The sequence below is a fragment of the Eptatretus burgeri genome, chromosome 2 (genome assembly GCF_056783735.1).
Source record: "Eptatretus burgeri isolate ZD-2024b chromosome 2, Ebu_testis_v1, whole genome shotgun sequence".
NCBI lineage: Eukaryota > Metazoa > Chordata > Myxini > Myxiniformes > Myxinidae > Eptatretus > Eptatretus burgeri.
In genome coordinates, this window is record NC_140962.1 from 43278353 (window position 1) to 43305303 (window position 26951).

The window sequence follows — 26951 nt, forward strand, 5'->3', positions numbered from 1 at the left end:
ACTCAAGTTTTTATTTGTCAATTTCATGCAGTGGACATATTTTGCTTTGTTCGCAGAAAAAATAAATTTGTTAAATTTACTTCTATCCAATGTACCTACTTTAACATATGTACGTGAGACTAATCAGTAACCACAACTTATGTTTAAATGATTTACATGAAAAAGCAAAGCATTCAATGTGCAACTGGTAAGGAGATTTTAATCATACACTTGTGCATTTATTTTGTCCGTTAAAATGAAACATATAACGTATTAACTTCAATTGATGTAAAACAAAAGGTTTATGGTTTGCACCATGTATTAGCTCCGAAAACAGTGATTTATATTCTTGAGACTTTAAAAACTCCAAAGCAAAAGAAGAGAAGAAAAAGTGAAAGTAGGCTTCAATGTTTCGGGCAGTACGCTCCGCCCATCGACAGGAGGGAAATAACTGGAACGAATGGATGCAGAGTTTATAAGAGCTCCACACACCCCTCCTTCCCCATTGACTGGTCATTGTGGGGTGTTGATTGGCTGTTCATCGTTTCCAATTGGCCGAACATTGTCAACAAGTCATTATAAACTCAAGTCACAAGCAAGTCGCAAGTCCCCGGACACCAACCGTAAGTCTGAGTCTCAAGTCAATTGTGTCAAGTCCGAGTCAGGTCGCCAGTCACAAAATTTTGCGACTTCAGTTCGAGTCACCGACTCTACACCTGAACATCCACATCCCTCGGAAATAAAAGAAGCATCCATCTGTGTGTGTCCACCACACTTCACCCTAAAGGGTTCCTGCTGTCAGAATAATATAAATGGGACTATTGGAAAGCTAGTAATCCATTTACTTGGCATTGGAACAAAAACTCGCATCCATTTAATCTTCAAAAATACCTGTTTTAAAAGCATGTCTTTCCAGGATTGACAGCTTAATGCAGAAGAAGCGGGAATGACCGCTTAATGTAGTGGAGAGCGGTTTTAACACTAACATTCATTATTCCACTACAACAAAAATCCTTTCGAAGGACATAGAATGAGCAGACAAATACTTCCTGAAACAACAGAAAAATGGATACAAGTACACGGAAAGAGCACACAAACAACCACCACCATGACAGCAGAAACAACTACACATTATAAAATGTCTTTTTTCGTGTGTTTCACTTAATTTTCCATTCTCATTGAGACACAGATAAACCTGCAATAGGTTTCTGAAGTACAACATGCAGTGTTTTGATTAAACCTGTCAACAAAGCAACGGGTAGGCGCGCCAAGTCTCTCGAAAATAAACTTGCATATTGTAATCAATGTTTAGATGAGGAATTGAGCTCGGTTGTCAGCACACAACGGCCTACTCTCCCAGAAATACCATGGGATTTTAACATCCAGAACCAACTGCAGATAATACAGATGGCTTCACATCCCGAACTGAAAGATGGCAGACAACGAGATGTGGTGGCTGCCCACCCCGACAGCATTATATGAGTACAGCAGCTTTTTGCAGGTTAAACCATACAAGGGAACCGATCTCATAGGAAGATACCAACAGCTATCCTGCTTTCCCTCTCCCAACTCACCATCATGACTTCATAAAAGACCAATAAAACGTGACTATCTGAGAAGTGTCAAACAATTACCACGGTATCAATATTCAAATCCAAATTGGTATTGTAAACAGGAGAAAAAGATGAGATCCCTGCATTTGATTAAAAATGGATTACATCGCTTAAATGTCGAGCACAAATGATTTATTATTGGACACAAAAGAAACTGAATTCATGTTTAATGCTGCATTGAAAAACAACAGGTAATTATTTTAAACTCTCTGTAAATAGAGATCCAATTTTCGAAGAGGACAATAGGTAGGAAACATGGACACCACCAGGAAATGAGCCTTTTCTCATAGCTTGCATTTAATGATAGAACTCCAGCTGCACAGAAGACTACTGCATCTCAACAAAAGAAATGCAAATGCAGATAAATGAGACACCAATTACCTCCACCACCAAAAGTGGACGGAGGTTATGTATTCACCCGTGTTTGTTTGTGAGCCGGATATCTCAAAAAAGTTACAGATGGATTCGGACATAACTTGGCGAAATTTGGTGAAGAGGATGGGTGTGCGACGACGACGAATTGGTTCGATTTTTGTTCGATCAACGACAGATCCAGATACTAGAATTATTTGTGATTCTTCACCATTGAGAGATAGGCCAAAAACTATATATAGCACAATATCTCAAAAAGTTATGAATTGACTGTCAAAACTTGGTGGACGAGTTGGATAGGTGACAAGAACAAGTTGATTCGATTTTGGTTAAAGGTTCACAGAATCAGAAAAAAAAGTTTGGTTTAATGAATAGATATGACTTCACTCAACACTTAATCGTTGTTCTTTTCTTGAAAGGAAGATTTTAATGTTATTTGGGGCCCTTTTATGCTCAATTGGCCCTGACCCCAAAATAACACTCCATTGGCCCCAACCCCTCCAATGACATAATCTTCACCTCTGAGTCATACATGTACAGTATGACAGCACGTTCTACATAATGATTTTGACTATCGTCGTAATATGGGGATTCTTGATCATAAAATAATTTGTCAAATTCACTTTCTGATGAGTCTAAAGCGAGTTGTGTGGCCATTATGCATTGTGTGCTCACAATCTTTCCCTCGATTACATCAAGGCAGTTTATCTGGAATGTTTAGGGGTGATACCCGACAGGTTTGTTTTTCAACTTTAACCCCTCAAAAAATTAATAGAATTAAAAACGACGTTCAGTTCTTTGTTTATTAAGGAGTCTTCTGGACTATTGGGCACAATCCTGGACAGGTCACCACTCCGACACATGACACCAGCAAGCTGGCACTCCTTTTGCCAACCTCGAAGGATGACAGGCAGAGTCAACCCCACCTGGTATTAATTCAGCAGCCAAGTGGGATTTGAACTCAGGATCCGAGAATCCCAAGCTCACCACCCTAACCATTAAGCCAACACCAGGTACAAGGAGGTTATGTTTTCATCCCTGTTTGTTTGTCTGTTTGTTTGTGTGCAGGATATCGCAAAAAGTTGTGGACAGATTCGGATGAATTTTGGTGGACAAGTTGGGCGTGTGACAAGGACGAACTGATTAGATTTTGATGAACATCTGGATCTGGCCATTAGAATTTAAGTGATTTTTCACCACTAAGAGAAAGGGCCAAAAATGATATATAGCATGATATCTCATAAAGTCATGTACGGATTTTGATGAAACTTGGTGGACAGGTTGGGTGTGTGACAAGGAAGAATTGATTGGTGAAGATCCGAATCCAGATACGAGAATTATTCAATTGTTCAAGTGATTCTTCACCATTGAGAGATGGGGCCAAAAACGATCTAGTACTGTATCTTCTTCTTCTTTCGGCTGCTCCCGTTAGGGGTCGCCACAGCGGATCATCCGTTATGATCCGCATACTGATTTGGCACAGGTTTTACGCCGGATGCCCTTCCTGACGCAACCCTGGTCGCCTCTTACGACACAGGGATAAGGATTGGGTTACGCCATGATTCCGGGCTGCCCTACACCCTATCATAGCGGCCCAGCGCAGAGCTCCCGTCCTCAAGCGATCCTCCAACCCAAGCCTCCGAGGAGCCGGATTACAGGCGCACGCCACTACGCCCGGTATGATCTAGCACTGTATATAGCATGATATTTCAAAAATGTAATGGGCCCGATATGTTCTCGTGGATCAGGTATTACGTGCCGGAGGTATGCGCTCTACTAGTTAAGACTATAATGCGACCAGCCTCGGTGGCGTAATGGTCAGAGCGTCTGCTCTGACCCTGAGGTCAGTGGTTCGATCTCTGGCCGAGTCATACCAGACTTCAAAAATGGTACATGCCACTTCCTTGCTTAGTGCTCCTCCGAGAAGGTAGTTAAAAAGTGTCAAATAGTGAAAACAAGAGATTACAGGATGGAAAAAATAGTTACAAACATGTGCAGGCAGCAGTCCATGCAAGAGTATTGCATGGAGGTCCCGGGTGACACGCTCCAGACCCCCATACTTGTTCCATACATTCGGAGAACGAGTAGCCAGTAATCCAGCCACAGTAGTTCTTAGAGTGCATAGCAGCCGTTGGCACTCAGCACTGTGGGACAATGACACTAATTAATCACCACAATCATAAATCATGATATCTGCAATCATAATTAACCTTCGTATTGTGAAAATCACTCCAACAATCAAAACATTTGAATAATGAAGAGATCATTGCCAGTCCTTAAGCTGTTTTCCCAACTTCAAACACAATCCAGTTATAAATGGAATAGGTATTGTTGTGGGAATGCCTTCTAGGGGATAATGTAGTTACATCATGTGACTACAGCTATTTCCCTGAGTGCATGTATAAGCATAAGCATGAGGTAATTCAATTGTGATGTAGGGTTATATGTAATTATTTGTTTAGAAAGCTGCTGTCTTCTTGCCCAGCATGAGTATGTCTAAAAACACTTCGCCTTCAATCTTTTAAAATGTTCTTTCCCTCTGTAATATATCTAATATGGTCTTTATAAAGATTCACCAAGCCGTAGGCATGAGTTTTGGCAGGAAAAACCGACAACACCATCACCAGACATGCACCATCAAACTCGGTGAGAGGTCATGACAGGATACCTCACCCATGCACTGGGCTCATGGGCCAGAAGCAGCTGTGTGGGGTGGGGCCTGTGACATCATGGACTGGGTGGGAGGGGGGACAATAAAGGGGAGGGCACTGAACTGTGGGGGATAAGAGATGATCTCGGACCGAACAAGGAAAGGGCTGCGCCCGGTCTCTTGGTGGTTTCGGTGGACACGAGACGTGTCTTGCTTGCAGTAGCCACTCCTTCCACAAAAGCCCCCCCCCCCCCAATCACAAGCAATACCCGGATCTGCCTTCCCATCATGTTGGCTCATGCTTGCAGCAAGAAAAGCTTCCTGCTGGGCCAAATACACCTTGGGTCTCGTTTTCCCTCAGATGTAGCCCCAGTATTTCAGTCTTGTCCAATGTTCCCGGTTTCTTGTTCTTCGTAGATTGCCTGAGGCCTGAAAGTTATAAATATGTGCAATTCAGGGCACATACGGGGTTTTAGATCACGAATAATTTATTGTATTACTTTGTACTGTCGTCCTTTTCTTCTCGTTCAATACACCATTATAAAATCACTTTGTTTCGGACCAATTTGAGTGGTGTTTGATTGGGAGCCACATTGGCGATGAACGTCCGTTAAATAACCGATTACATGTGTGGCGATTGGAGCCCAATACAAACAGTACGTGTCCGAGCGGCCACCGCTTGCGTCCCTGATTTGGGTGATCAGACGCATGGTTCAATAAGCGTGTCTCCTGACTGGCTCGGGCGTTCCACCGGATCACGGTAACATGGTAAACAGGCCCGAGACCCTGTTCAAAGTGCCTGAATCAGTTGGCCAGTGACCACTTTGAAGCAGTTCGTCGGGATTCAGACGAGCCTGGCAACGACAATCGTGGGGGATTTGGGGATTTTGCCATACTTGTAGTTGTTTAAATAAATAAATTAAGGTTTCGTAAGCACAACCTCAATACACTGTATATTATAAAGTGCTCTCACGACTTGCCAATGACTCATTAATCCCAGATCCTTGCAGGACGTCTGTTGAAGCGGCTTTATGGACAAAGAGATACACTGGGGGATTTTGCCATTGCCTTCCCGGGGTAATATTTGGGGCAATAAATAGAGATCTGACCAGCGACAATCACCTACTCTTTGTGAAAGATGCCGAAAGGAACTTTAACGGTCACCAGCCCCCAATGTTGTGAGAAGGTCCCCAGCTTCATGTCCCTTCCAATGGACAGCGTACTCATCGACACGTCCTGCCTGCGAAATACCAGAGTAGAGTTTATAATCATGCTGGTAACAAACTCAGAGAAAACAGCTCAGATTGATGTAGCCCTGAGCTATCTATTCTGCTAACCCTACTTGCCATGACGGTGGAAAATATCATTAGAAAAAAAATAACAACAACAATCGGAGTTGAAATTCAGGTCCCACAAAGGCTAATAATTGATTGGGGGGACAGGGGCTATTAACACCCTCAAGGTAATTGTAAACAGAATTGAATTTTATAAATTACATCTGACAGCGAGACAGCCAGACACAAAACCAATGGGACTTCCATAAAGAAACAAGAAGTGCTGTAAAAAGTAATGTCATGAGCCTTAATGGATCATTTTTATACAAACAAAAAGTAAAAACAATTAGGATCACTGGACCTACAGCTTATCTGGGCCCTGCCCCAACGTTATAAATCAAATTTGGTAATATTCTGACTGCTCGGTCTGGAAAAGAAGATTTTGGAAGGAATTTACGTGATTTTCTAATAATTTATCAAGTGCGCCGTTTTGGAACACTTTTTTTCCACGTGATTGGCATGACCTCCGCAAGTTAACGTCCCTACCCTGGCCGAATGTTGAAACCCAAATTTGGTAGAATTCTGACTGGTGGGTCTGGAGAACAATTCTTTTTGAAGGAATTTACATGATTTTTTCCCCAAAATTGATTGTCCGCCATTTTTGACACACTTCCGGTCACGTGATCGGCATGACCTCCGCAAGTTAACGTCCCTACCCTGGCCTAATGTTGTAACCCAAGTTTGGTTAACATTGTGACGAGTGGGTTTGGAGAAGATCTTTGAAGACATTTACGAAGTCGGCCATTTTGACCTACTTACAGTCGGACAGATGGACAGACCGACGTTGTGCGATGACAATACCTTGTGTGAAATTTCAATCCCAGATAAGCGAATAAATCCTGGTGTTGGCTCGCGGTTACGGTTTCTGGCTTTTGATCTTAAATCATTGCAGGTTGTTGCGGAAACTTCTGGAATAAATAACACCTGATAGGCAGGTACAAATTACATGAACACCCAAACGAGGTGTTTTTCGGGGAGCAGTGCCACCATTTCAAAAGAATGACATCTCACGGTGTTTCATGAGACTTTCGCAGTTTTCTTTCAAATGTCCAACTTGGTTTGGTTTTCCTGCCACTGCCAGAGCCTGAGGTGCGCTGAGCGCCCTTCCTCGAGCGGGGTGAAAGCCACCCATTGGTCAACACCCCTTTGGTCAACACCCACTGGTCAACACCCATTGGTCAACACCCCTTTGGTCAACACCCACTGGTCAACACCCATTGGTCAACACCCACTGGTCAACACCCCTTGGTCAACACCCCTTTGGTCAACACCCACTGGTCAACACCCCTTGGTCAACACCCCTTTGGTCAACACCCACTGGTCAACACCCCTTGGTCAACACCCCTTTGGTCAACACCCCTTTGATCAACACCCACTGGTCAACACCCCTTTGGTCAACACCCACTGGTCAACACCCCTTTGGTCAACACCCATTGGTCAACACCCACTGGTCAACACCCACTGGTCAACACCCATTGGTCAACACCCACTGGTCAACACCTGATCGACGCTCGAATCATTCCAAAAGCGAAGGCCTAATGTCTGATGTTAAAATCATAAGAACATCATAAATATCCTGTTTCACCAAATACTATAATCGCACGTGATGTTTACCTGTATAAAGGTAAACTCTACCTGAGCTCGACAGGTAAATGGTTGAGGAACACGTTCCTCGGCCCGTGTTTATATACATACAGGGTATCACAACCGAGGGCTTCAGCAAACCCGGGCCGGTCGCACTCCGCACACCTTCGCTCTTCGTCCATTGCGCCAACACGAAGTTGTTGAAACGTTTTCCTTCCCTCACGTCATCGAAACGGTGAGGAAAAAGCGGCGGCGCACGCGACTTCCGGCAGCTCGAGCTCAACGAACGCGACTCGCGAGCTTCGGCGGATCACGTCACGTGATGTCTGAAGGCAGACTCGCGGAACCCGAAGACCGTCTTTACCATCAGGAAGCGGACGATGGCAGCACCTTTTTGTGTGTGTTTCACCGTTAAATATGTCAAATCAACATTCTCAATTTAAAGGTACAGCAGGAAACGTTTCCTGAGGAAACCGATGAGAGCGGGAGGTTGTTGTTGTTGTTTATGTTGTTGTTGTTGTTTATGTTGTTGTTGTTGTTTTACGGTCATAACCCGCTCTTGTGAACAAGACATAACAACACATCGGAATAAAATAATCTCATGTATCGACTTCTCGAGGTAAAAGGAGAACATATTAATCAGGAAGGAGAGGGGAGGGGGGAGAGGGGAGAGGGGAGGCAGAGGGGAGAGGGGAGGCAGAGGGGAGGGGGAGAGGGGAGGGAGAGGGGAGGGGGAGAGGGGAGGGGAGAGGGGAGGGGGGAGAGGGGAGGGGAGAGGGGAGGGGAGAGGGAGGGGAGGGAGAGGGGAGAGGGGAGGGGGAGGGAGAGGGGAGAGGGGAGGGGGGAGGGAGAGGGGAGAGGGGAGGGGGAGGGAGAGGGGAGAGGGGAGGGGGAGGGAGAGGGGAGAGGGGGAGGGGGAGGGAGAGGGGAGGGAGAGAGGGGAGGGGAGAGGGGAGGGAGAGGGGAGGGGGAGAGGGGAGGGAGAGGGGAGGGGGAGAGAGGGGAGGGAGAGGGGAGGGGGAGAGGGGAGGGAGAGGGGAGGGGAGAGGGGAGGGAGAGGGGAGGGAGAGGGGAGGGGGAGGGGAGGGGGAGGGGAGGGAGAGGGGAGGGGGAGAGGGGAGAGGGGAGAGGGGAGAGGGGAGGGGAGAGGGGAGGGAGAGGGAGAGGGGAGGGGAGGGGAGAGGGGAGGGGAGGGAGAGGGGAGGGGAGGGAGAGGGGAGGGGGAGGGAGAGGGGGAGGGGGAGGGGAGAGGGGAGGGGGAGAGGGGAGAGGGGAGGGGGAGAGGGGAGGGGGGAGAGGGGAGGGGGAGAGGGGAGGGGGAGAGGGGAGGGGGAGGGGGGAGGGGGAGGGGAGAGGGGAGGGGGAGAGGGGAGGGGGGAGGGGAGGGAGGAGAGGGGAGAGGGGAGGGGAGAGGGGAGGGGGAGGGGGGAGGGGGAGAGGGGAGGGGAGAGGGGAGGGAGAGGGGAGGGGAGAGGGGGAGGGGAGAGGGGAGGGAGAGGGGAGGGAGAGGGGAGGGAGAGGGGGAGGGAGAGGGGAGGGAGGGGAGAGGGAGAGGGAGGGGGAGGGGAGAGGGGAGGGAGGGGGAGAGGGGAGGGAGGGGGAGAGGGGAGAGGGGAGGGGAGAGGGGAGAGGGAGGGAGGGGAGGGAGAGGGAGAGGGGAGAGGGGAGGGAGAGGGGAGGGGGGAGAGGGGAGGGAGAGGGGAGGGGGAGAGGGGAGGGAGAGGGGAGGGGGAGAGGGGAGGGGGGAGAGGGGAGGGGAGGGGAGGGGAGGGAGAGGGGGAGAGGGGGAGGGGAGGAGGGGAGAGGGGAGGGGAGAGGAGAGGGGAGGGGAGAGGAGGGGAGAGGGGAGAGGAGGGGGAGAGGGGAGAGGGGAGGGGAGAGGGGAGGGGAGAGGGGAGGGGAGAGGGGAGAGGGGAGGGAGAGGGGAGGGGAGAGGGGAGGGGAGAGGGGAGGGGAGAGGGGAGGGAGAGGGGAGGGGGAGAGGGGAGGGGAGAGGGGAGGGAGAGGGGAGGGGGAGAGGGGAGGGGAGAAGGGAGAGGGAGAAGGGAGGGGGAGAGGGGAGGGAGAAGGGGAGGGGGAGAGGGGAGGGAGAAGGGAGGGGGAGAGGGGAGGGGGAGAGGGGGAGAGGGGAGGGGAGGGGAGAGGGGAGGGGGAGAGGGGAGGGGGAGAGGGAGAGGGGGAGGGAGAGGGGAGGGGAGGGAGAGGGGAGGGGGAGAGGGGAGGGGAGGGGAGAGGGGAGGAGGGAGAGGGGAGGAGGGAGAGGGGAGGGGAGAGGGGGGAGGGGAGGGGAGAGGGGAGGGAGAGGGGAGGGGAAAGGGAGGGAGAGGCGAGGGGGGAGGGAGGGAGAGGCGAGGCGAGAGGGAGGGAGAGGGGAGGCGAGAGGGGAGGGAGAAAGGGGAGGGGAGAGGGGAGGGGAAAGGGGAGGGGAGGGGGAAAGGGGAGGGGGAAAGGGAGGGGGGAAAGGGGAGGGGAGGGGGGAAAGGGGAGAGGGGAGGGAGAGGGGAGGGGAGGGAGAGGGGAGGGGGAGAGGGGAGGGGAGGGAGAGGGGAGGAGGGAGAGGGGAGAGGGGAGGGGGAGAGGGAGAGGGAGAGGGGAGGGGAGAGGGAGGGGAGAGAGGAGGGGAGAGGGGAGGGGAGAGGGGGAGGGAGAGGGGAGGGGAGGGGGAGGGGAGGGAGAGGGAGAGGGAGAGGGAGAGGGGAGGGAGAGGGGAGGGGAGAGGGGAGGGGGGAAGGGGAGGGGAAAGGGGAGGGGAGAGGGGAGGGGAGAAGGGAGGGAGAAGGGAGGGAGAAGGGAGGGGGAGAGGGGAGGGAGAAGGGAGGGGAGAGGGGAGGGAGAAGGGAGGGGAGAGGGGAGGGAGAAGGGAGGGGGAGAGGGGAGGGAGAAGGGAGGGAGAGGGGAGGGAGGGAAGGGAGGGGGAGAGGGGAGGGAGAGGGGAGGGAGAGGGGAGGGGAGGGGAGAGGGGAGGGGAGAGGGAGAGGGGAGGGAGAGGGGAGGGGAGAGGGGAGGGGGAGAGGGGAGGGGAGGGAGAGGGGAGGAGGGAGAGGGGAGGAGGGAGAGGGGAGGGGAGAGGGGAGGGGAGAGGGGAGGGGGAGAGGGGAGGGAGAGGGGAGGGGAGAGGGGAGGGAGAGGGGAGGGGGAGAGAGGAGGGGAGAGGGGAGGGGAGAGGGAGGAGAGGGAGAGGGGAGGGGAGAGGGGAGGGGAGAGGGGAGGAGGGAGAGGGGAGGGAGAGGGGAGGGAGAGGGAGGGGAGAGGGGAGGGAGAAAGGGGAGGGGAGAGGGGAGGGGAAAGGGGAGGGGAGGGGGAAAGGGGAGGGGGAAAGGGGAGGGGGAAAGGGGAGAGGGGAGGGGGAAAGGGGAGAGGGGAGGGAGAGGGGAGGGGAGGGAGAGGGGAGGGGGAGAGGGGAGGGGAGGGGAGAGGGGAGGGGGAGAGGGGAGGGGGAGAGGGGAGGGGGAGAGGGGAGGGAGAGGGGAGGGGGAGAGAGGAGGGAGAGGGGAGGGGAGAGGGGGAGGGAGAGGGGAGGGGAGAGGGGAGGGAGGGAGAGGGGAGGGAGAGGGGAGGGAGAGGGGAGGGGGAAAGGGGAGGGGAGAGGGGAGGGGGAAAGGGGAGGGGAGGGGAAAGGGGAGGGGAGAGGGGAGGGGAAAGGGGAGGGGGGAAAGGGGAGAGGGGAGAGGGGAGGGGGGAGGGGAGGGGGAGGTGAGGAGGGAAGGGGGTGTCGAAGAAATTCTCAATTCCTCTTGTACATGAGTCATTTATTTAACAAAACAAACATAAACAAAGACAAACAAATACGGACATATCGATATGGAGAATTTGAAAGGAATTTGAATAAGCAACAGAGTCTTCCTCTCAATTCTGCATTACATAGAAATTTTGAATTCTTACGTCGTTTTCAACGAGACGAAGTATGTTTTTCTTCCCCATATGTTGGGACCACAATCGACAGGTTGAGGTTTCTTGGAAGAGATTACTTATAGCTTTTGTGCAACAATCGGCTTCATTTTGAAGAGCTTCGGCATATAATTTCAGGAACCAGATGTTTGAATTCTCTCCCGGCACAGAATGACGTCAAGACTGCAGCCCTTTGGGTACGTTGATGGATGAGACATCGTTCTGTGGTACGGAAGGGGAGGTCAGCCTGTTTTGAACAGGTGAGGGAATGATATATTGTTACGGATTTGGAAGCCTTGTGCACACAAACAGACAGCAGTCTCCGCAGTTCAGTTATCTCGATAAGTATGTGTTTATAGTTGGGCCCCATCCCCAATGTCTCATGGGAATTACATGTGTGCGCTGCGAAGTTTCTTTATAGTTAGTTCTTTTTTTTACATCAATCCCCTTCACTTCCTCAAACCACCGACTCCATTGTCCACGTGTTTTTGGCTGAAGGCGTGAGTAGAGCCTCCATCACATAAGATCGAGGCTCTGCTCCGAGGAAGGGCATGGAGCGTTTCCTCCAGGTAATGGGCGAAGGGCGAGCAGGGCCGAGGCGCTCCGGCCAATGGGAGGCCAGAGTGCTGGGAACTACTATGGAGCCTCTTGGGGGGGGGCCTCCGAGACACCCCGACACACCCCGAGACGCCCCGTCCAATCGGGAGGCTCGTCACCTCAGAGCTCCGACTCCGCCCAGGAAAGGAGTCCTCCGCATCGTCCAATCAGGAGGCGAGTAGCCAGAGAAGAGGAAGAGTGGTTGTCAGGACCAGAGTACTGCAGTCATCGTGGCCTATTGCTTTTGGTCTGTCGTGGTGGCTTGGTCTTGGTTGTGGTCTGCGGCCCCTTTGCGGTGGCTCCTCGTGGTGGTGGTAGCCAAGCAGCCAAGGTCGTGGACCGTGGATTTTGGGCCGTGGGTTCGAGTCCCACCGTGGTGGGTTGGAGTCCAGTGTGACCGCACGAGGCGGAGAGGTACACGACCAGGCTCTGTTCCCCCAGCTCACCTTCCCTCTGGGCTAAGGGGCCGAATAAAGACCCGACGGGGTCAATTTCTTTTGGGTGTGGGTGTGTGTGTGTGTGATGCCAGTCTGTTAAGTAGAATTGTATGTGTTGATTGCTCATTGTACATTGCATTTTATTCGTGATGAAGTTTGCACTGTCTTATTATTGCAAATAAATATCTGTTAAATGTTCCAGTTCGTTGCCTGTCGTTTCTACCATTGACCCAGCACGGGGCATATTGGGAATTCGGGAGGCCGTTCGTGCCGTAAATTGTTCATTTGGTCCAATGGATCTTGGTAATCCCCGGTCGGTTTACAACCGGATCGGGCTCGGAAAACGGCCCGTTCCGCCCGAGGTCCGTCGAGGGTGTGGTTTTCCCCGGTAGTTAGACGACGTGGGTACTTAGGTAGATTGAAGTTAGGCAATTAACCCTACCTCACGCCGTCAAAATATTGGCGACCACGGTCTGCAAAGGGACCTGTGACCTTTCGGACTTATCCGAGAGTCACGACCTAAATTCCGGGGTGTTCGGTGGAGACGACCCTACTGCTCCCCCTTGTGGTCGTTTATCGCTACCGAACCCCGGCCCACAACAATATAACCTGAAGCTGTCAGAGGCGGAGTGAACACATCTGAATATTTCCTGAGACCAACATTCCAGTTGAGCTGAAATAATATCTCCAACCAAACTTTCTGGTGCCTTATATAATTTCATTAAAATCCTTTAGTGAGCAGAATAAATTTAAATAATCGGCAATTCTATTGCACTGAATAAGAACAAAAGATTACTTGATAGACGAGGCAAAATTTGAGAAATTGTGGATATTTAAAGTGCTGAAGGCAAATGGTGTTAATTTATGGCATACAAGCTATTTAGGGGTATTGAGGGGTGCTGAACTCAAATCTGATGTATCTGATGTATACCAAGCTCAAAAATGGCCGATAATGCCTTAAAATTGAGAAATCCAAGATGGCCGCCAACGACGGCTGAAATGTATTTATGTTCATATCTTTTTGACTAATCAAGGTAAAAACTTGAATGAAATGTTCCTTTGGAAGTTTTTCATATATGGGGAATCAAATGCCATATTCAGTTTTGATATATAATGTGAAGAAACTGATTCAAGATGAATAATTCGTCGACCAGATAAGATCTACAAGCAGGTTGACATATGCCAATACATTTGCCTCTTTGTACGAAGTCGTGCAACTTTCCAAGGGCAAGCAAAACACTATCAAAGTGGACAGGAACATTCTACAAAGGCTCATGACAGCTTATAGAGCAGGGCGCGAGGTAAACCTAGAAAACATCCTCAAGCATGAACTCATGACCGTCCCACTATCTTTGGCCACAACTAGCGGTAGTCTACATTCCACCAACAAGTCTGTGTTGGCAAACATACTGACGCAACAAGTCCAAACTCCTGCAAATGTTACACTCGATGAACCCAGCTGCCTGCTCATTGATGGCCAAGCACTCGTGATGGCACTTGGAAAGCCGCCTGACATTGGAACGTTTGGTGACTATGCCAACACTTTTGCTAACAATGTGTTGAAGATGGGAGCAAAATACCAGAGGATCGACGTAGTCTTCAACAGGTATCAAAGCAGGTACCATGACCAAATGCAAGCAGCGCCACCGACCGGTACATCATCAAATAGACAACGAGCCATCAGTTCCTCTCCTATCAGACTGCTCCAGCTTTATGGCACTCGAGGAAAATAAAGCAGATCTCGCTTTACTACTTTCAAACCATCTGATTGAACACAGCCTGAGAGATGGACCAGTGGTTGTAGTAGCAGGGGGGTTCGCCAAAGCGACCACTGTCAAGTCATCTGATCCAGATCTCGAAGTCTCCTCTCTGAGGGCTGACCACGAAGAAGCTGATACCCGGCTGAATTTGCACTGCATCCATGCTGATATGGAAACTATAGTTGTGTCAGTACGTGATACAGACGTGCTTCTTCTACTTCAAGCACACTATGACAGAATGGAATGTACACATCTCTACATGAAAGCTGGGACGTCAAAGGCTCAAAAGTATTTCCCAGTACATGAAATTCGCATGTTGCTATCTGCTGGTCAAGTGGACACACTAGTTGCCTTCCATGCCGTAACCGGCTGTGATAGTGTGTCTCAGTTCAGTTGCCACGGAAAGAAAACAGCCTGGCAGGTGTTGCAGCAACACCATACTGATCTGATTGGCCTAGGCAAGGGCCCTCTCACCAAAAGCATAGCTATATCAACAAAGAAATTCATCTGTAAGATATATGGCGTGCCCGAGGTCGATACATGCAACAAAGCACGACTCAAGTTGTTTTGTATCGGTCGTGCACAAGAGACTCTGCCACCAACTTCAGATGCAGCAAAGTTTCACATCATGCGTTCACACTATCAAGCAAGTGTGTGGAACCAAGCACACTCACCATATCCTGCTCTTCCTCCAGTGACCCAAATGGGATGGATGCACCTGGACGGTCAGTTAATGCCACGGCTACTCTCTCTGCCACCTATCCCGAAAGCATGCAGGAAGATCACCTCATGTGGTTGTACAAAGGGGTGCCTCAGCCAACGCTGCAGGAAAATTCGCATGAAATGCATCGAGGCATGCAACTGCAGGAAACTTGGCGACAACTGCCGGAACAGTCATGACGACCGGGAATAAGTTCATGTGTGCACATCTACCTGTGCACACAATGAAGGACTGTATATTACGCTCTGACAGAAAATATGATAAACTCATGGAATTCATGCACGATTAAATCCAAAATTCTTGTCATTGTTCTCATGTTACAAATAAACAAATTGCTCGTCAAATGTTGGTTTACGTCGAAGCGCGTCAGTGTTATTTGGGGGTACCTTACTTTGCTAAGCCAAAATGAGTATTGCATCCCTAATATGTTTCCTGCTAACATTTAAATCACACGTAGTGCCTCTGGGCTTTAAAAAATGGGCGGTCTGTGTTCTTGGTGGGGAGGGAGAGGGCTTGTGGATCTTATCTGGTCGACGAATTATTCATCTTCAAAAAAGACAATTTTTGCAATAAATATGACTTTCAATCAGTTTCTTCACATTTTATATCAAAACTGAATGTGGCATTGGATTCCCCAGATATGAAAAACTTCCAAAGGAACATTTCATTCAAGTTTCTACCTTGTTTAGTCAAAAAGATATGAACGTAAATACATTTCAGCCCGTCGTTGGTGGCCATCTTGGATTTCTCAATGTTAAGGCATTATCGGCCATTTTTGAGCTGGGTATACATCATATTTGAGTTCAGCACCCCTCAATACCCCTAAATATCTTGTTTGCCATAAATTAACACCATTTGCCTTCGGGATTAAGATTTTTGGAAAATTGATCTAGTCTATGAAAGGTCAATCTGTTTTGGACACGTTTACTTAGCAAATTGATCATCTCTCAATGCAGAAAAGAGATATAAGGTCATTTTAGATGCAAATTAAAATAGATATATGTTCAAACACATAGAATAATTGTAACAATCATGTCGTATTTTAGTGCATTTTCTATTAAAGGTTTATAACAATACATTTATTTTTAATCAAGTTTATTTGGCAACATTTTATTATTATTATTATTATTATTATTATTATTATTATTATTATTATCATCCTCAAACCCATTATGCTAATTATGGAGAAATTGCATCGACATCCTCCCTTTTTGTCATTCAGACAACAATCACAATTATTGAATTTTAACAGTCCACATCGGCGATTCTTAAATGAACATTTCATATTCCAGGAACATCAACATCTGTGTGCAAATCATCTTTTTCAACTCTCCCAGTCAATATCTGACAATACAGTTTTACATAGCTTGCAGATCCATTTTAACGAGGAGGTGAATGGTGATGCAAGGACAGAGGTGCTAGTCCAGACAGGCCAGACAGGTGTTGTGCACTCAAGTTGTCTTGAGTATCAGTGCCTCGATATTCTTATAATTGGATGTTGCTTTGACACCTGGGTGCATTACATGCAGTACCTCCAAAGAGGATGGTGTTGTCTCAACGCAATGTTGCATTTCCTGATCAGAATCAGTTTTTTAAAATCATTATTATTTTTAACTTTATTAATGGATGACAATAACCTGGGCGTTAAGAAAGCCAGGAACTCCTTGAAACTCTCACAGTTCAGTTTCCAGGGATCACGAGATTCATCATTGACATTGATTGCAGAGAATTTGTTTTTCACATTCATTATTTTGAACTACTCAGTGACAAGTGCAATTAATTTAATGGTTTCTTTCTGGTTATTAACCTTACCTTTTAGGGCAGTCAATGCTGCACTCGTCTTTTCGTGAAAAACTAGTGGTACATTTTGTCGCTGCAGAGGTTTCGGAAAGATTGAGGTGGGTGTAAGCTTTGTGGGACAAAGTGGTGTGTTCCTGTTCCCATCATAAAAGGCTGAGATGTCACTTCAGCTTGCCAGGTATTCCGTGTCATCCTTTTTGAAAGACAGTTCTTGGCTTATCTCCATTACCCAGTTACTTTGCAAGTTCTTAAACATGTGAACGTAGTCATAGACCAGAAACATGTTGATGCCATTGGCATCCAACAAAACATTGCCTGGACCATCAAGCTCCCCATAATGGCCTTGTTCAGAGTCAGTTGTCACATATTAATGAGACTGTTCATCACAACCTTGATAGTTTCCAACAGCATGACCTTGAGCTGCTTCAGATCAAGCATACTCGTAGATAGATATAGGATGCAAACGAATGCCCCCCCCTTGACCCTCCATAGTGGCAGACTAATTCAATGATAAGAGCAGACTTGGCCATTCGCTGGGACTTGTTCGTGGCATGACCAATAACATGGCCTGCTGCGAAGCGAATGGGTTGCTTTAGCTTTACTTCATTAAACAAGATGTTGACAAGGCGTTGCTCCGGTCGCAGGTCTTCAAATATGGCTTGCAAGTTAATGTCCTTGAAGCTGCTGTCAACCACTGAATTATTAATAGATCTTTGTTATTACCAATAATTCTGAACACAATAACTCGCATATGATTCACTGATATAATTCTGTGCTTTTGATCAGTTTGTTGTACTCGTGACTTATGGTACTTCCTCTTCTGGTGCGCTGTTCAATACACCTCTGGCAACCAACTGTATCTGGCTCATGGTTATTTGTGTGTGTGCTCTACCCATGGTTATTAATTCACCTTGCTCAGTCCCGATCTGTCACATGGTTGCAGTGATGTTCGACTTTTAAATGACCCTGGCAGGCAAGAGCATATTTTTGTCAACGTTTTCCCACCCACTGCATGCCTCGGGCCTGCTTTGGGGGGAGGACGTCATTCCGACATGTTCTTCAGGCGACCTTTTGTCGACATATGCACATTCTCCCATGGTCAGCATGACTAACATGTCCGGCATTGAACCACCTCGAATGGACTGGCGGGCCCCACACCTGCCCTCTGCATTTGCCGCTTTCAAGCAGTATGCTGAACTTGTACTCAGGGGACCCCTCGCTGGAATGAACCCAGAGGAGCAAGTGACGTCCATTCGGAGGGCAGCAAGGCCTCCACATGTACACTTTGTGGGACCAATCTGACGATGATCGCAAATCACCCAAGATAATATGGGAGAAGTTCACAACACATCTCGAGCCGAGGACTAATTTCCGATAACTGTTTCCACATACCGAAGTATAAACAGGAGCCGGTTCAATCCATCGTTGAATTCATGACTGGATTAAGGCTATAGGCTCAAAAGTGCAGAGTCAACACCACCATAGAGCTTGAAGACTGTCTCATAATCTAATTGAACAGCTAATAATCGGCACCAGGCACAAGAAAGTCCAAGAAACACTGCTGGTCAAGGATGAGACCCTCACATTTGACAATGCGGTGGACTTGGCTCATACTGGAGAAGCCACTCGGGCCCACCTCAAACAATTCACAAACGACACTTCAGTTTACACCGTCCAGCGGTCCAACAGTCGAAAGGATCATTGCCGATGGTGTGGTAGGGATCACCCCTGGGGCCCCAGAACCATGTGCCCAACTTCGGGATCCACGTGTGATGCATGCGGCAAATGGGGACACTGGAAAGCCATTTTGAAATCCACCCAGCGACAACGCACACCCAGCAGAACTCGACAGCAATGCTGTCAGCAAGGGATCTCCCCTTGTCTGGAGAAAGGTTTTGAGACTTTGACATTGTGCGGGCTGCTTTCGCTGACCTCGTCCCGAGCGAAGAGTGAGATGAAGTCTTTGCCATCATAGACATTTAATTGGACAACTGTCTCAACACTCTGTGGTGAATTGAAGGACGTGACGTGTGATCACATGTCGCACGGCTCGAGCACGGAATAGATAAAGCTAAGATTCCGCTCGGTCGGGGGGATTGTCCCAGGGGCATTGTCGTTTACGGCGGCGGCTCACTTGGTGCTCGTTGAATGGTGAGAATTGAGAGTATATCGGACTCCGTGCTTATACTGATTTATTTTGCGGTGATTAGTTGCACGTGTATGCCTTACTGCTTATGTACTCCTTGCTGCACCTGTATACCCTGATGTGCCCGTAGAAGCGGCTTCAATCAAATGGAATAAAGCCTACACTCTGAAGGTTCTTCTCTCGCTTTCATTTCAATTTATTCCATTTGGTTTTCTCGGCTCTCTCAACCAACGATGGACAAGATCTACAAACCAGAGAGGTTCGACGCAGACCCAAACGCGACTGACTCAGAAATGAAATGGTCGCATTGGTTCCGTTCCTTCTCACACTATCTGACCATCATCGAAGAGGGAGCCGACAAATTGGCCGCCCTTGTGAATCATGTCTCGCCCAGCGTTTACAGGCTCTTCTCGGAGTGTGACACCTACGGAGCAGCGATCGACGTGTTGCAGGCTCTCTACGTGAAGCGCAAGAACGAGGTGTACATACGACATCTTCTCAACACACGCAAGCAAGCAGCCGGGGAGACCATCGATCAGTTCCTGCAAGCTCTGAAACAGCTGAGAAAAGACGGCAGCTTCCGGGCCGTAAACGCCGAGGAACACCGAGATGAAGCGACCCGAGAGGCATTCATCCAAGGACTCAGGTCAGCCCACATACGGCAACGCTTACTTGAGAAAGCGCAACCCACTCTTGAAAAGGTAGTTGACCAGGCTCGAGCGATGGATATGGCTCAGCAGCAATCTGAGTCATTTGGGACACCGATGCTGCTAATGAACGCCACTACGGTGGAAACTCAAGGAACCCCACAGACACAGACACAGCCTGACACAGGGGATGGAGAAAAACCCGAGGAGTCGGATACCCAGACCTCGTCAAACTCCTCAGCAACTACTCCGGTTGGTAAATGCTTCTTTTGTGGGTACAAAAGACACCTCCGCCACAAATGCCCCGCCAGAGATGCCACATGCATGAATTGTGACAAGAAAGGGCATTATGCCAGGGTATGTAAATCTACTCTAAGGAGAAATAAACCCACTTCTGCGGCTCTCTACTCACAAAAGAAACTAACTGCAGCCTCACCGGGGAATCTATCCAAGGCTATCATCAACGTACGCATTAACGGGCATATGGCTGAGGCTCTGATTGATACCGGTAGCTCTGAAAGTTTCGTCAACAGCTTGCTAGTGAAGGGCAGGAAATGGAAGATCCACCCGACAGACAATACAGTATGCATGGCCGCCACATCACTACAGTCCCGCGTACGAGGGTACTGCAATGTTGAATTGGACGTAAAAGGGTACACGCATCGGGATGTAAGGGTACTGGTGCTTCGTGATTTATGCGCAGACGTAATTCTGGGTCATAATGTCCTCAAGCAGCACACGAGCGTCGAAATACCCTTTGGAGGAAGCAAACCTCGTCTAATTTTAAATGCTTTGACCACCGCAGAGGTAACGTCCCCCCAGCTGTTTGCTAACTTGTTGCCGGTCTGTAAACTGATAGCGATCAAATTGCGACGATATACCACTGCTGATATGAACTTCATCGCTTCAGAGACCAAGCGATTACTAGAAGAAGGAATTATAGAACCGAGCGATTCGCCATGGCGCGCACAGGTGTTGGTCACCGCCAATCAGAATCATAAGAAATGAATGGTTGTCGATTATTCCCAAACGGTCAATCGTTTCACCCAACTCGATGCCTCCCCTTTGCCGCGCATAGACGAGATGGTCGAACACATGGCCAATTATAAGATATTCAGCACCATCGATTTGCGAAGGGCCTATCATCAAATTCCCATCCGAGAGGAAGACAAACCTTACACCGCATTCCAGGCAGGTAGACGCCTCTACCAATTCAGGAGGATTCCGTTCGGTGTCATGAATGGAGTAGCTTGCTTCCAACGAGTTATGGACGACATCATCTCAGATGAAAACCTCAAAGACACTTTTGTTTACGTGGACAATGTCACAGTGTGCGGTAAGGATCAGGGGGAACATGATATGAATCTGGACAGATTCTTGAGCATTGCCAGAAAATATAATCTGACCCTCAACTACGAGAAATGCATATTCTCGGCAAGGTCAATTGACCTTCTCGGCTACACAATAGCCGACGGCACGATTAAGCCTGATCCTGGACGATTGCGCCCACTTCGTGAGCTATCCCCACCTCAGGACCTGCAGACAATGCGCCGGGTGATAGGCATGTTCGCTTACTATGCGAGATGGATTTCCCAATACTCCGAGAAAATACATCCCCGAGTGCATTGCAAAAACTTCCCACCAGATGCCGCTGTTGTAAAAGCTTTCCACAGCCTCAAAGATGATATCAGTAATTCCGTGGTATTATCGATCGATAGCTCGGTGCCCTTCGTGGTGGAAACAGATGCTTCTGATCACGCGATCGCTGCGACGCTTAATCAGTCTGGGCGACCCGTCGCGTTCTTCTCGAGAACTCTCTCTGGAAGCGAGCAGAGACACTCAGCAATAGAGAAGGAAGCGTACGCTATTGTCGAAGCCCTACGTAAATGGAGACACTATTTACTGGGAAACCATTTCACGCTCGTCACGGACCAACGATCCGTGGAATTCATGTTTGATGGGAAAAATAACGGGAAAATTAAGAATGAAAAAATTATGAGATGGCGGATAGACCTAGCCTGCTATAGTTACGACATTGTTTACCAGCCCGGGAGAGAAAACCCTGCTGCAGACACCTTCTCTCGGGTCTACTGTTTGGCGACAATCAGTCAGGCTTTGCAAGACCTCCATGTGTCTCTGTGCCACCCGGGGGTAACCAGAATGGCACATTTCGTGCGCAGACAAAACCTTCCCCATTCTATCGAAGATATTCTATCGAAAAACAAATGAATGCTTCATGCCCTGTTTGTGCTGAACTAAAACTCAGATTCTATGGCGCGGCTTCTGGAAGACTGATCAAGGCCACTTCTCCCTTCGAGAGACTAAACATTGACTTCAAAGGCCCCCTGCCGACCGAGACAGACAACAGATACATATTCACTGTTGTTGATGAATATTCAAGGTTCCCTTTCACATTTCCGTGCTCGGATATGACCTCGGGCACTGTCGTGAAATGTCTGTCTGACCTCTTCGCTACGTTTGGGAAACCTTCGTACATACATTCAGACAGAGGGCCGTGTTTCATGTCGGCCGGGCTAAAACAATTCCTATTAGAGCACGGCATAGCAACTAGTCGAACGACTGGTTACAACCCACAGGGTAATGGGCAGGTGGAACGATATAATGGAGTTATTTGGAAAGCCGTAACTCTGGCGTTGAAATCAAGAGGACTGGGCCCCGAGCGGTGGGAGGTTACCCTTCTCGACGCTCTGAATTCCATACGCTCTTTGCTCTGTACGTCCACCAATGCAACTCCTCACGAACGAATGTTTACTCACCAGCGACGTTATGTTGACGGCCAAACGGTGCCCAACTGGCTAACCCATCCCGGAACAGTGTTCATGAAACGCCCGGTACGACAAAGAAAGTATGAACCCATGGTGGAGGGGGTCGAACTCATCGATACTAATCCAGAGTATGCTCATGTCAGGCTCCCAGATGGCAGGGAGACCACTGTGTCGGTTCGCCATTTGGCTCCCTCAGGTACTTCTCCCGCAGGTACACCACCATCTGGCACTCCTCCCTCTGACATCCCCTCCCCAGGTGTTCCCCCCCAGGAACTCCACCCGAGAATGGTGGCGACAGAGCTGCCGCGTTCCACCCGAGAGCGATCGGGGAGTCATCCCCGGCACGAGTCGAGGCTCACCAAGAGGATCGGAAGCCTCCCTCAAGTGAAACCGCCATTTACTCCCGGAGAGGTCGACGGATAATACCCCCTCGCCGACTCAATCTGTAAAGGGGATTATCGGCATCCTCGATGCTCATGCTCCTATATGCTCGTTACATAATATATCGATGCTCATTACCATGCTCCTACAACTCAAAATAATCCTCACTGCTTGGCATGTATGCTTCTGTAGTTTAGATAGTTCACGTTGCTTGAAATGTATACTCCTATCGTGCTGAAGCAATCATGGTGCGTTAGTTGGGCCTCTAGTTACATTTTAAAGACGGGGAAAATGTGGTGAATCGAAGGACGTGACGTGTGATCACATGTCGCGCGGCTCGAGCACGGAATAGATAAAGCCAAGATTCCGCGCGAACGGGGTGATTGTCCCAGGGGCATTGTCATTTACGGCGGCGGTTCACTTGGTGCTCGTTGAATGGTGAGAATTGAGAGTATATCGGACTCCGTGCTTATACTGATTTATTTTGCGGTGATTAGTTGCACGTGTATACCTTACTGCTTATGTACTCCTTGCTGCACCTGTATTCCCTGATGTGCCCGCAGAAGCGGCTTCAATCAAATGGAATAAAGCCTACACTCTGAAGGTTCTTCTCTCGCTTTCATTTCACACTCCAGCCACTCTCAAAGCCAAGAGAGACACAGGTGCCCAAGGAAACTTTTTACCACTCAGACTATTCAGAAGAATATTCCCAGGCAAGCTCGACTCCCATGGTTTTTTTCCTGAGAATGGTGCAACTATTACCAAGAAGACTACCCTCCAGGCATATGGGGGATCTCACATACCTCACTTTGGGACTGTACGTATACCCCGCTCATACCAAGGAAGAACAGCCCATGCCGACTTCCATGTCACAGGCTCAGCCATATTAGGCATACCAACATCGTCCACCCTTCGGCTTGTAGTGCTCAACTGTGCTGTGAAGGACAATGAGAAATCCCAACAACCTGAGCCACTGTTACAACACAAGATAGCAACGAGACCATGGCAAACTGTCACAGCTGATCTATTCTTCTTCGACCATACAGAATACCTGCTCATATGTGACTAATACTCAAAATTCCCTATAGTCAAGAGGATCAGCAGTAGTCCGAATTGCCATGGAAGTCTGCCAGGTGCTTAGGTCCGTCTTCTCTGAACACGGCATACCTGATTGTATTGTAATAGACAATGGGCCGCAGTTTTCATCCATAACGTTTGCACACATCGCCGAGAAATGGGGATTTGACCACATCACCTCCAACTCACACTTCCCTTCCTGAAACGGTTTCATCGAACGTCAAATACAGACAGTTAAGAACATTCTTGTCAAAGCCAAACGTGCTGGTGTGGACCCATTCATGGCTCTTCTGATCCTATGCTCCATGCCTAGCGACCACTCACTTCCATCACCTTCTGAACGACTAAACCAACACCACTCTCAAGACAAACATCCCAATGCGCATCCCAAACACTGTTGCAGGGAAAGACAATGTCGCGTTTCGACTTCAGCAACGCCAATATCAGCAAAAGATGTACTGGCCAGTTATTTAAATTTAAAGCCTTGGCCAGGTCAGTGTGATACAGGATAGACCATTTTGACGTGTTGTGTATCAAGGACTTCCTTCATGTGCCGGTTAATATGTTGTCTTTTTAATTTAGTCACTAGTGACGATGTACATCATTGAAAGGTGACATTGTTAACTTGAGTGGTTAGTTAGGTTAGGGATTCCACGTGATTAGCCCATCCTATCCAAACAGGTGAGGAGACCCCAATTGGGTTATTTATATGGGTCGTCACCAGCATGCTCTGCATTAAGTCACCATTCCTCCACACTGAGGTTCCAATGTCGTGACATCGACAGCGGTGTACGTCATCACCTGGGGCAGGACTTCGGGTGGACTGCCTTGATGCAGTTAGAATGACACAGGCATTGGACCTCATTGTTGGCAAGCCGAAGCGCTGCTATTGGCCAGTCGAGCCACGTGGCTGGTGTAATGGCATTACATTGGTTTGCTTTTGGATACGAAGCAGGAGTTCTGAGGATGCGGGGCATTTGGGGTATGTGGTCACATGAGCACGACACCATGATGTTTTGGATGCCTGAATAAATGATCGTTCTCTTCAAACATTACCTTTTTATATATCATCTACATTAGTACTTTACATGGTGGCAACGGTTTTACGACACATATTCGAGCCCATCAGGGTAACAAGCCAGTGTTCCCCATGCCTTTTGAAATCGGGCTTGTTCCTTGTCGACCCACTTAGCCGCCATTCACAATGGCGGAATTGGTGGGAACCTCGACTGCACCTAACGCAGTGGCAGACTGGACCGCACCTAACGCAGTGGCAGACTGGACCGTGCCTAATGCAGTGGCAGACTGGACCGCGCCTAACGCAGTGGCAGACTGGACTGCACCTTACGCAGTGGCAGACTGGACCGCACCTTACGCAGTGGCAGACTGGACTGCACCTAACGCAGTGGCAGACTGGACCACGCCTAATGCAGTGGCAGACTGGACCGTGCCTAATGCAGCGGTGGCTTTTAAAATGTTTCGACAGTGATTGGAGCTGTACTTTCAAGTTTCAAGTTCGAGGCATTATGGAGAGGAACCAGGTGCCACTGATCCTGCCTCAAGTGGGAGATGAAGGCCTTAAACGGTACAGCACATGGACCTCAATGGACCAACAGCTGCAGCAACCCGCGTATATTTTCCGTTGCTTCCTGGAACAAATGGAACCCTCGGATAATTTCAGGATCTGCCGACTGCAGCTTTTGACAAAACCAAAGATCTTTACTCTTGATGATGCCTCGAAAATAGTGCGCACATACGAAGCCTCCATCACACTTCAAACGGTTGCAAACTATGAATGACTTTGCTAACAAAGCAGCTGCCAACATAAGCATCTCCGCTGTTGGCCCAAGACTCAGTAAGTGCAAAAACTGTGGGACCTCACCCCCTCCAAGCACGTAACCAATATCCTGCTTGCAACGACGCATGCAGATTGTGTGCTAAACTAGGCCATTGGGCCAAGAGCTGTCTTATGTCCAAGTTTCAAAAACTGGGACCCGACCTCTCATCGAGTGCATACAGACACCAAGCTCCCAGAAGCTTCGCATCCCAGATCCTCGAGTTCCAGGACAACACCCCTACGTAAGGTATTCGCGATCCCCTACAACGCTTACAGTATTCCCCATATAACAGCAACACAGGTATCGGTACAACACCAATGACCCCAATGACGTTGCATCACAGTTCAATTCGTTGGTTTTCGACTTGATTAATACACCTGGTCAACGTAACGAGGCTTACATTACATTCTATGGAACAGGCCAGGTTGTCAAGGAAACCCCAGTCTCCAATGTCAAAGAAAGCAATCTCCAACTCAGGATCGATGCAACAGAGCTCAAATGTTTAATACATACACATGGAAAAGGGAAGTGCTCATGAACAGTCTCACAACCCTTCTAATTTTAGTTGCCCTTGAAGCAAGGCTTTTATTCAGGTTGTGAGAGAAAAAGGAAGGAGGGAAAAAGGGAATGAAGGAATGCATTTTGTTCGGAACAGAGGAGGAAAAACAAGATAACAAGTTGTATAGTAGGGGAGAGAATGATCAGTGAAAGTTTAACCAAAAATAAGAAGGAAAAAACATCTGGAGCAAGGGTCCAACATTGATGACAACTGAGTTGAAGGGAAGGTCACATGGAAACATAATATAAGGTGAATGTACTGGTACCAAAGTGAACGTACTGAGAGAATGTACTCTATCCTTTCTCATGAGCTCTCTGTCCAGTTTTACTTTTAATATAAACCAGATGTTTATAAGGGCTAACATATATACATATACATACACACACACACACACAAACACACACACACACACACACACACACACACACACACACACACACACACACACACACACACACACACACACACACACACACACACACACACACACACACACACATATATCCATTACAAGTTTTTATGCCAGAATACAGAAGGAGTTGTATAATTGTCTCCTGGAACTCATTTTACATTTCCAGGTAACACAAGAATATTTTATCTCAATAAAGGAAATAACAAAGATACATTATTGTTAATTGGATTCAATAATAAACAGCACAATACTTTTGATATTGATTAAAAGGCAAGTCACAGATAGTTCATTAGAAATAGCAGCAAAGATGAATTGAACAAAACAAGCACAGAAACATTCATTGAGTTCCTTGGAGAATATAAACTGTGAG

The 26951-nt window shown here is 48.5% G+C and overlaps 1 protein-coding gene across 5 annotated transcripts in view; it reads right to left on the reverse strand.

Annotated features, from left to right (window-relative positions):
• RUBCN (rubicon autophagy regulator) overlaps positions 1-8007 on the reverse strand; it is a 71150-nt gene extending 63143 nt beyond the window's left edge. For 2 of the 5 annotated variants that reach the window (XM_085869140.1, XM_085869144.1), the window contains exons 1-2: positions 5741-5829; positions 3955-4108 (exon numbers count right to left, since the gene is read on the reverse strand). In XM_085869140.1, coding sequence (XP_085725266.1) covers positions 3955-4108; positions 5741-5814 — 228 coding nt within the window. In that variant the 5' untranslated portion in view covers positions 5815-5829. Of the gene's footprint in view, positions 1-3954; positions 4109-5740; positions 5830-7583 lie in introns of those variants that run through there. The other 3 variants (XM_085869141.1, XM_085869142.1, XM_085869143.1) reach the window with 3 other exon arrangements.
• Positions 8008-26951: the final 18944 nt, after the last annotated feature.